At 33.9% G+C, this 11,150-nt stretch overlaps 1 protein-coding gene and 1 pseudogene across 1 annotated transcript; one reads left to right on the plus strand and one right to left on the minus strand.

Moving 5' to 3' along the window:
* The first annotated feature begins 1,572 nt into the window (after nucleotides 1–1,572).
* Nucleotides 1,573–2,522, plus strand: LOC120186136 (glucan endo-1,3-beta-glucosidase 13-like). The gene is made up of 3 exons (XM_039190182.1): nucleotides 1,573–1,997; nucleotides 2,168–2,201; nucleotides 2,324–2,522. The coding sequence occupies exons 1-3, from the start codon at nucleotides 1,733–1,735 to the stop codon at nucleotides 2,520–2,522; spliced, it is 498 nt and encodes a 165-aa protein (XP_039046113.1). The 5' UTR covers nucleotides 1,573–1,732.
* Nucleotides 2,523–2,721: 199 nt separating this feature from the next.
* On the minus strand, nucleotides 2,722–4,120 carry LOC120201988 (annotated as a pseudogene).
* Nucleotides 4,121–11,150: the final 7,030 nt, after the last annotated feature.

An 11,150-nucleotide genomic window follows, 5' to 3' on the forward strand; every position in this document is an offset into this window, starting at 1 on the left:
TAGATGCACAAATAGGGATGGGCATGGGTCGGGTTTTTGGTCCATCCGACCCAACCCGATAAGAAGGGGACCTCCACCCGTGACCTGACCTGACCCGAAATAATAAAAAAATTATTTTTATTCAATAAAAACAGTGAATAAATTGAAAAAAATATATAGAGGGGTATTATTGTAATTAATTCTAAATATATAGGGTCGGACCCGACCCGACCCGAACCCGATTTTTTTATAGAAAAATCTGACCCGATCGGGTCAGATCGTATCGAAACCTGTCTGGTTCGGGTTAGATGCCCATCCCTATGCACAAATAATTCATGGGCTTAACTATTTTTTTAAGTTATAAGGTTTTTTAATATCCTCTTAAGTAAAAACATTTTAATGTGCCGAGTGAAATGCCAAATTTAAGGGTAATAATATATACATTTTTTACGGTTTTAAATTGATTCGTTTTTTAAGTGAAATGGAATTTATTTAATATATATATATATATATATATAGGGTAAAGTACATAAATAGTCCCAGACTATAAGAAACTATTTTATTAAGTTTCTCGACCATTAAAATTTACAAAATAGTCCTCTGACTATAGGGGTTGCTTTGTTGAGTCCTTTGACTATTAAAAGTTACAAAATTATCACCCACCTATTATGAGATTTGGTAAAATCTAATCTCATAATCTCAAACGACTATCATATCTCAGTCACAATTTTAACGTCCAACTCATACTACAGTTAATTCTTTAACGAAAAAGGATGAGTTTGGAACATAATGAATGTTTAAGTGACCATTTTGTAACTTTTAATAGTTAAGGGACTCAACAAAGCAACTAATTGAAAGATTATTTTGTACTTTACTCTGTAAAATATAATTAATATATATTTGTTACTTAAATGATATTTTAATTTAATTTACTTTATCTACAATACTAAAATTTAAATGTTGAACTTTATTTAAGAGAAATAATATTTTATTTTATCAGATTAATTGTTTATTGCTTCCAATTGTTCATTGAATCTCAAATGCCTATGCAAATGGGATGTCTTGAAAGAATATTTTAGTAAACTATAATACACACCCCTTATGGACAACAAAATATCATTTAATATCTAAATTTTTATTTTTTTATATTTTAATTTGATTTTACTATGTTGTTAAAATATGACGTTGGAAATATTTCGACCACCGATAAAATTAAAATATAATTAATATATTTTTTATTAAATTTTAAAAATATTTAGAATTAGAATGAAGATTTACGAGCATGACTATAAATTAAAACATAATTAAGACATAAAACCTAGACACCTAGGTCATACAAGAACCAAAGAAGGAAAAATGTTAAAAAGCCTAACCAAAAGTTCGAATAAAATAAACATACGAATAAATTTGATTTAATCGGGCAATGAACCATAAAAGGGAGAAACTACTGGAAGATCATCGATAAATCGCAAGTCAGGATCGGATGACGTGTGAAGCCTATTCACGAACGTAAAAATGCGTATCCAAACCAATTCGAGTCCAAAGCCCAGACTTATAAAGACAATCTAATCCATCTTGTTATCAAAAACTCCGGCACTCCTGCCAAGCCCGGCGAAGAACTAGACGTGTATATTTTCTCGCTGTTTAATGAGAACCGGAAGCCTGGACTTGAATCGGAGAGAAACTGGGATTGTTTTATCCCGACCAGACTAGTGTCTGTAACCTCGACTTCACTGGGAAAGGTACTATTGACATGATAAACAGCGCGAGCGGCTCCATATCGAATGTAACAACATGGTGCATTGCTTCTGAAGAAGATTTACAGAATGCTCTAGATTGGGCTTGTGGTCCTGGGAATGTGGATTGCTCGCCTATTCAGCCGAGCCATCCATGTTTCGAGCCTGATAATACACTTTCTAATGCCTCCTTCGCATTCAACAGTTACTACCAGCAAAAGTGGCGCTACCGATGTGGCTTGCAGTTTTGGGGAAATGGGGTCAAAGTTGACAAGGATCCTAGTAAGTCAATTACTTTAAGCTGAATCTGATTCCGAGATTAGACGTACATACTCATTACTTATAATACCAACGCCACTCGAATGCGTGAACCTTTAGTTTAGGTGAATGTTTTCGGATGACACCATAAATTGGTTCAACATGCCCAAACTAAACTTTCATTATTGGTGCAGGCTATGATAATTGCATCTATGTTACTACACGAGGGTAAGCACGTTTTCTGTCATCCTTCAATTTACCCTACTCTATCTATCTTATATTTCAGTATGCACCCCCGTCCCCGAATCTGATCGTTGAAGTACTAAACTTTGTGATTATCTATCATGCAGGGTCAACAAAACCGCAACAAGTAATACAACTGCTTTTGCTAGCTCTTCTTCGTCATCCAGACGGATTCGTTCTAATCCCGGACAATGTGTTCGACACATCTTTTTCAAGGCAATTAAGGAGAGTCTGACATGGATTTGGGGTGGGAGGAACTTCCTGCTGAATCTAGCTTTTTGTATGGTATACGATGAGATGCTGTAAAATGAGAATGTATATTTTGTCCATTGCCGCTGCTTTGAACTGAATGATGTGTGATTCCTTCATCAATGTCCCTGGTTTTGGGATTCTTTAGCTCATTTGGCCTTTTTAAGCATTTAGCAGGCACAAACAGAAGATTACATGAACAAGTTAGCCAAATAATTTACCAAATCCATTAGAAAAAGCCAAAATAAAACTCGGATAATCTTTGATAACATCATCAACGAAATGAGTTCGTAAACAGAGCAGGAGATCATAAGCATGACATACAAAAACCAACCATTCTGTATCTCGAAAAGGGTTCCCTTAAATACTAGAAAGATACTAACTGCACTCAACCATTACGACATGAGGTAGCCAGCAGCACTTGCATAAAAGTCGAGATGAATTGCTACAAATAAAGGGCACACCAAAGAGATCAAATACCCTGTTCAATCAGATAATCACCGAGACTTTCAACAATCATGTTGCACTGCCCGGGGGTCATTGGTTCATCATAGATTCCAATGATCAAGGCCTGATTGGTCTTTTTAACGGTAACACCTCCAGGTCCCTGAAATTAAAATGACAAAATGCTCAGAATACAACCATTGACAAGATAGAGACTAGAAAGTTACGCGGTGACTAGTCGTCTCAAATACACTCCCTTGGCAATCTCAATGCATGGAGGCACAAGACATGAGCAACATACAAAGAAACCAGATGCATACCAAATAGATACGAGAGCACAGCATCAGTTCAACTAATTTTATCAAAAGGTTGAACCAGAAACTACACTATCTAAATGCATAAATGACAAATCTATTTGCATTGATCATAATCTAAAAGTCATCCGCTCATGAGATTTGTTAGTGTCATGGATACAGCGTAATTAAGAAACCACCGGAGATCATCACCTTCTTCCCCCGAATAACGGCTCCTGGTTCACCTTGGATCACCATGTATTTAGTGCCACCAAGGTACAATCCAGTAGGGGCAAGTGATCCAGGCTCATCGAAGTCCTTCATGATGCCAGTGATTTCTTCTGTCTTCAACTGAAATAAACATAAAACCGAGAAGCAATAAGCACAGGTCAAGCGGGAAAATGAACATGATTTGCATATTCAAATGTTTCATTCTCTAAATCATGGTCAGCTGCAGAGATCTATTAGCAGAAGTAGATTTCAATGGATTTAAACGGTGCATAATGCTTACAAAACAAACAAACCCAGAATCATACGGTTTTCCATGCATGAAAAATCAATCTTTCAACATTGAAATCAAATCAACTTGGACTTCAAAAAATAAAAAATTCGTTTCACTAACGAGTAAACAATAACAGTCCTTTCGGAGCAAATCAGATCATCTAATAAAATCAACAATGAGAATTCAATCATAACAATCAGATTCCGTCACTCAAAGATCAATCTTTTCTTCGAAACGAAACCCAAACCAAAAAAAAAAAGGGCTAAAATTAGAGGAGAAATACCTGAGGGAAATTGGAACTCTGGGCCCAAACGCTGCCGTCTTGGCCGATGATAGCAGCGGCAGTGAGATGGTTGCCTTCGATATCACAGAGCAAGATCATCATAAGCTTGCCACGACATCTTCTTCTTCTTCTTATTCTTCCTTCTCCTCTTCCTTCTTCCTTCTTCAAAGCTTTGAGAGCTTCGAAAAATAAATAAGAACTGAGAGTTTTATGACACGGGGATATAGCGTAGGAACAACGAGATCTGCTTTATTTTTTGGTTAAATTTTCTTCCCTTTTTGGGTAAATTTCATCTCAGGCCACTCAATTATTAATTTGGTTAAAAAAGAATGATTCTCGTTTCTAAAAGATACAATATAATATTTTAATTAAAATATTATTATAAACAAATCACTTATCATCAATATTAGATAAAAATAAATGTTATCTGACATAATAGAAATTTTAGTTATATATTCTAAATTTATAAAAATACTAATAAATTTATTATTAACTTAAATAATTTGATATCAATTTAAGATTTATGCTATGGTTAATGATAATATATTAACTATAAAATTAAGATTAAAGATTTTAATTAAAAAATAACAATGACACTTATAATAATATACTAATTCAATAGAAAAATTAAGTGTAAATAGTGGCAGAGCCACCATACTTGATAGTGCACGTGTCCACCTATAGGCCTGTAAACGAACCGAACGCACACAAACGGAGGTATGTTCATGTCGTTTATTTAATAAATAAACATAAACGAACACGAACATAAATGAACACGAACATAAACGAATATAAAACGTTGGAGACCTACCTTCCATTGTTCTTTCATGAAAAATAGTCGACAATGCAAATCACCAATCTACAGTGATAAACGTCGTAAGAGCTGATAGTAGTGATGAAATGTTTGAAGATATCAAATATTTCGATCGATCTTTTAAAGACATTAAATGATTCACACTTTAATTTAAAGCTATAACATTTATCTTAGTGGTCCATGATTACATGAACAATCATTTTCCACCGTTATCTAATAAATTCGCCGGCTAAAGTTTGTGACATTAATGTCAGACTTTAGTGAGGTTTGTTCATAATGGTCCTTTCCGTTGACAAAGTAGAAATTTAACAGCTGAAGATTTCAAATGTACAAATTGGACTACAAGGCAATAAGATAGATCGAAATCTCTTCGATGCTACATATCGTAACTAATATTATTGCTAAACCACCATTCAAAATTTAACGTACCTAAAGTCTACTCCACAACTAAAGGTCACACAAGAACTATGAAACAAAAGTTCATTGTCAAAGTGTATTTTCTACTTATTAATAGGTCTTTCCTGGAAAACTCATTACTTCCGCTATTACACTCTTTTTCAGAAATTACATAGAAACCTTTGTTTGTTTTCTGGCAAATTCTATATATTTTCTCTTTACTGATACTCATATACTTCCGATGTTACCTTTCTTCCCATCTATTTCTAGAAAGAAGTAAGATGTTTTCTTGAGTTTTAGATGTGAAGATACCCGCAATACTTTACATCAACTATTAAGCCAAATAAAACATAGAAAGAGATGAAAACATGTAAAATTTAGATTGCACTATAATATAACTTGTTTCGAAGCTTTCAGCGATCGTCTCCACTCTCCAGTGAACACTAGAGTTTGGAAAAAAAAAGGGAGAAAATGAATATAGGTGCGAGGTGCCTCACGGGTTAACATATTGGATTTAATCTCCAAATAAAATTGGGTTAATTATGGAGTTGGTCATCAGAATATCAGATTAATTAATATTTTAAAGATACTTACAAATTGGTCACCAAAATTGATTTAAGAAGATTGGGTTAAACATAAATGAATGAACATAAACGAACAACCGACGAACATGAACGAACATAACGAACGTTCACGAACGTACATAACCGAACGTTCACGAAGTAAATTAACGAACGAGACCTATGTTCATGTTCGTTTATTTAATTAAACGAACAAAAAATCTTGTTCATGTTCGTTCATTTAATAAATAAACGCACATAAACGAACTTCCTGATGCACGGTTCATGAACGGTTCGTTGAACGTTCAGTTCATTTACAGGCCTATCCACCTATACTTGATAGTGAGCACATTTCCACTTGAAATTTTATTGTTTCTACTTATTCAAAAATTTTGTGTTGTTAAAATTGTGTGTCGACCCTAAAAAAATATTTCTGAATCCGTCAAAATATAATAAAAAAAAGGGAAACTCCCACATGATTCTCCCATTTTACAAAGAAAAAAATTGCAATAATATTCGAATCTTCTTTATAAGGAATACCCAGAACATGGAAATCAATTAGAAAAATAATGGCATCAATCTGTGCCCAGAAATAACATTTATGAAGTGAAATCAAATAATCTTAAACTCAGCAAAATCATAGTTTTTTTTAATGGAAAAAATATGCAAAATTGGGTTCGATTTGGTAGGTCGATCACAGGCCCTGATCAGCAAGATAATCTACCAGCTTCTCCACAACAAGGTTGCACTGCCCTGGAGTCACCGGCTATCATAGACCCGAATATAAGCGCTGCAACCATTTCTTGATCGTGATCCCTCCCGATCCCTACACCGCACCGAATACGAGTTGTAACATACGATTTTACGTTGGAAATATGGATTTAAAAAGTTATATTAGAAAATTTAGTAGATGTGAATTGCAAAGTGATACATTACCATTTTGCCACGAATGACAGCACCGGCTTGCCTGGAGACCATAACTTGAAGCCGCCGAGGTGTAAGCCGGTCGGGCGAGGTGGCGGGTGAGTCGAAATCTTTAATGATGTCAGTGACTCATTACCCTTAACTCTGTAAGTACAACAAAAAGAAAAAGAAATCACGTCAGACGAGATAGTGTGAAAATTAGGTTTAGCATGTGAGTCAAGTGTTACATTAAACAGGTTTATGGATAGAGCCTGAGTTGGGTCAAATATTAACTCGAGATGGTAGTAAAAAACACTTTATCTTCTTTTTAATTTAGTTTTTTAACTTTTATTACAATATTAAAAATAAATTATTTATATTTGAGTATTTAATTTAAATATATTATTGAAATTAGTCTCTAATTTTTATCTAAATAATCATTTTAGTCTATATTATTTTTAAAATTTTAACCCTAAATGTAAACATTATTTTTTCATATTATTTTTATTATTATTATTAAAATTATTATATATATATATATATATTATCATTATTATTATTATTAAAAAAATAAGCCCAAAATCAGAGCCCATACCAGACCAGGAGGTCCGTTTTACAAATCCCTGAGGCCCAATCCAGTCCAGGCCCACAGAAACCCTTCTAGGGTTTTCATCATCTCAGCTAGCCGCCTCAGCTCACAGTCGTTGGATCTGGCTTTGATCCAACGACCTAGATGGTTCCAGTGAAACCCTAGGTTATGATACCCTACGGACCACGCGGTGACGCCTCCACATCCACACTCGTTGCCGAACCGCCGCATCGCCAGAATGCTCCAGAAACGCCACGACGCCCTCTACACGTCAAGTTCTATGTGAGTCACCCATACTTATGGTGACTCACCGAACGATCATTTTTTTATCGGTTCGACGGCTTATTATTATTATTATTATTATATATATTATTATATTAAAAAAAATAAGCCCAAAATCAGAGCCCATACCAGACCAGGAGGTCCGTTTTACAAATCCCTGAGGCCCAATCCAGTCCAGGCCCAACAGAACCCTTCTAGGGTTTTCATCATCTCAGCTAGCCGCCTCAGCTCACAGTCGTTGGATCTGGCTTTGATCCAACGACCTAGATGGTTCCAGGTGAAACCCTAGGGTTATGATACCCTACGGACCACGCGGCGACGCCTCCACATCCACACTCCGTTGCCGAAACCGCCGCCTCGCCAGAATGCTCCAGAAACGCCACGACGCCCTCTACACGTCAAGTTCTATGGTGAGTCACCACCATAGTTATGGTGACTCACCGAACGATCATTTTTTTAATCGGTTCGACGGCAGCTTTATGGTGGCCTATAAATATGGCCACCAAACCTGCAAAAGAGAAGAGACCAAGAGAGCAAGAACGAGAACTGAGAGACACCAACAGAGAGCAAGGACGAACAACAAGACAGACAGCAACCAACAGTGACAACCACTACCAAATATTAAACCAAGAGATAGATAGGAGCTTACCGAAGAGGACCTCACGGTCACCGGAAAAACCACGAGCCACACAAAGATTCGAAATACCCAAAGGTATTTTTGTAGGTCTAGGCAATTTTAAGGTTATTTAAGAAAAAAGGATACCAGAATCAACCTTAGGGCGTTCCGATCTTCATTTTAAGGTAAGTATATATTTTTCGACCACCGGAGTTAGTGGCTGGAGGCGGTGTTTACGACGGCCAGTCGTCTACCGGTTTCCATCCGACGAGGGAAACATAGAGAGAAGGCAGAGATATTTATCTCTCTCTTTAGAGAGAGAAAGGAAAAAAGAAATGAAAGCTTAGAGCCTTTCTTGACCAGTTAAAGGTTTTATACCCTCTCCAAATGACACCGTTTTGGGAGGGTATCTGTTCAATTTCATAACATAAACCCTTTCCGCCCCTCTGATTTTGTAATCTATACAAAATAGTCACTACAAGTTATTTTATTTATTTTAATTTGGTATTCGAATTTCTATTTATTATATTAGTCCTGGCCATGTTTATAATATTAGGATAAATAACTATTTTAGTCCCTTATAGTCTTATAAATTTTATTTTAACCCAAATAATTAACATTTTGGCTAATTACACTGTAGACCTCTAGATCTTGTGATATTTCGATTAGAGCACTAAGTTTAAATATTTACATTTTAATCACTAATTTCAATACTTCATTTATCTTACAAGTTATTACTTTTTATATTTTAATACTATGTTTTAATTTTATTTATTTTAGTCATTGTTTATTTATTTATATTTTATATTTAATTATTATTGTTATTATTATTATGTAGTCATATACATATATAATAATATTTATTTTATTTTTTATATATATTAAATAAAAATCCTATTTATAAATTTAATTTTATATAATTACTTTTAAGAAAATAATCATATTTTAATATTTATTTATTTATTTTTATATTAAGAAATGGGCTGTCTTAAAGCACCTAGAAGTCCTTTTATATTCTTAAATAAATAAATATCATATTTTATAAATTATATATATTTATTTAATTATTTTTAGAAATGTTTTATTAATATTTATTATTTTTAATATTAAGAAATGGGCTATCTTAAAGCACCTAGAAGTCTTTTCTGATATTTCTAAGTAAATAAATATCTTATTTATAAAAATAATATATATATATATTATATATATATATATTTTCTTAAAATTATATTAATAAATTTGAAATAACAGGATTGAATTAAATATATTTTTGAATTTTTAAATTTCAATAATAGAGACAACTTATAATTAATGAGTACCAATTTTGGGCATTGTGGGGGTGCTAATCCTTCCCCAAACGTAATCGACCACGAATCCCTTTTTATTATTAAAAAGAACGAATTTTTGGTTAAAACGCAGATCAGTTTATCTTTTAACTAATGTTTTCTTAAAAACTCTTTTAAAAGATAATTTTTAGGCATTCGACCTACCTGACCCAAAAGGCCGATGGCGACTCCCAAAAAATTTTAAAAGTCATTTATTCACATCACTTTTCCCGCCAAGTAAAAAAATTCGTGTCCGGGTGAAAACCGGTTACGACAGCTTGGCGACTCCGCTGGGGACTATGGTCAAGCTTTAAAATCAATTATAAATTATCTCAATCAATTAGAAATTAGAAATTCATATTTATTTAATTTATAATTATTTTCTTTCAAAAATTTTCATTATATTTTAATTTTTTATTTTATTTTTCATATATTAAATTTCATATTATTTGTTTGTCAAAGGTTTGAAAAATTTCTCCTCACACACAACACGTGCATTACATAAAATAAGCTTTATAAATCAAGCTTATCCCTTTTAAGTGGGAGTGAAAGCGACGTCTTCATGAGAATTTATTCTTCGTGTCAGATCTAGCAAGTAGCTTTCGGGGTTCATATGCTCTATGTCTTCGTGAGAATTTATTCTCCGTGTCAGGCATAGAGAAATGTGTCCCCTCGAATTGATCTCGATCCGCTTAAGTCTGTAATAGACTAGGATTGAGGGTTTGGCAGGGCACCAACAAGGACAATTCGAGTACCTTTACTCCTAGAACTGAAACTCTGCATATAATAAACCCTAGAAATTCTCCTGATTTAAAACAATACTAAAACCCTGTCCATAGGTGTAAACAAAGGAGAAATAAGCTCTAGCTTTTAATTTATTTTATTTTCTTTTTCCTGAATAAATGCATGCAACTAGAAATCATGCAGTTAGGATAATTTTTCCAAACAAAGCATGGAACTAGAAAGCATGAAGTTAGGATTATACCTTGATAGATAGGATCTTTTCTTCCATTAATTGGTACTAACCAATTTATTTTTTTCTTTCTCATTTTATTTTTCATACATTTTGTTGCTCTAACTTGTTTATATTGATTTCTTTTGTTTGCATTGCATGATCATGACATAACCAAAGGTGTTGACTTGAAGACTGTTCATCAAATTGGAAAGAATTCATAAATGGACAAAAAGTTTTATGATCAAACAAAATATGAAGCAACCAAGGAAAGACATCATGAGGAAACTCCGAGGATATAAGCGAGCTATACACACAAAGATCATGTTATATTAATACCAAAAGTATTACGCAAAGATCCTGCCAGATTGATACCAAAGTATTCTACGGCAAGAGTATCAGTCAGGGAATTCAGAATAAATGAGGTTTTTATGAAGTTCAAGCATGTTATTTGAAGGATCAAAACAAGAAATTGAGCACGGAAATGGAAACCATGCATAAAGATTTCCAAAAGATCAGTCAAGCCTTTCAAAATGCTGGCATAGGAAACACCCCAGAAGAGTAGATAATAGGGGTCACCAAACTGAAAAAGAACTGTAACATATATGAAGATCTTATCCAAGAACTTCTTGGACACAAAGGTTCTTTACAAGGGAAAATGAGCAACTCCGAGAATTGACACAGAAGATGAAGGAAAAAAAGAATGTCATAGAAGAAGCTGCAGTC

This window comes from Hibiscus syriacus, unplaced genomic scaffold (assembly GCF_006381635.1).
Source record: "Hibiscus syriacus cultivar Baekdansim isolate YM2019G1 unplaced genomic scaffold, ASM638163v2 tig00000340_pilon, whole genome shotgun sequence".
NCBI lineage: Eukaryota > Viridiplantae > Streptophyta > Magnoliopsida > Malvales > Malvaceae > Hibiscus > Hibiscus syriacus.

Coding starts and splice junctions, on each gene's coding strand:
- LOC120186136 (XM_039190182.1), top strand. CDS start 1,733: ATGATAAACAGCGCGAGCGGCTCCATATCGAATGTAACAACATGGTGC. Junction 1,998..2,167: donor CAAAGTTGACAAGGATCCTA/GTAAGTCAATTA, acceptor TTATTGGTGCAG/GCTATGATAATTGCATCTAT. Junction 2,202..2,323: donor ATCTATGTTACTACACGAGG/GTAAGCACGTTT, acceptor TCTATCATGCAG/GGTCAACAAAACCGCAACAA.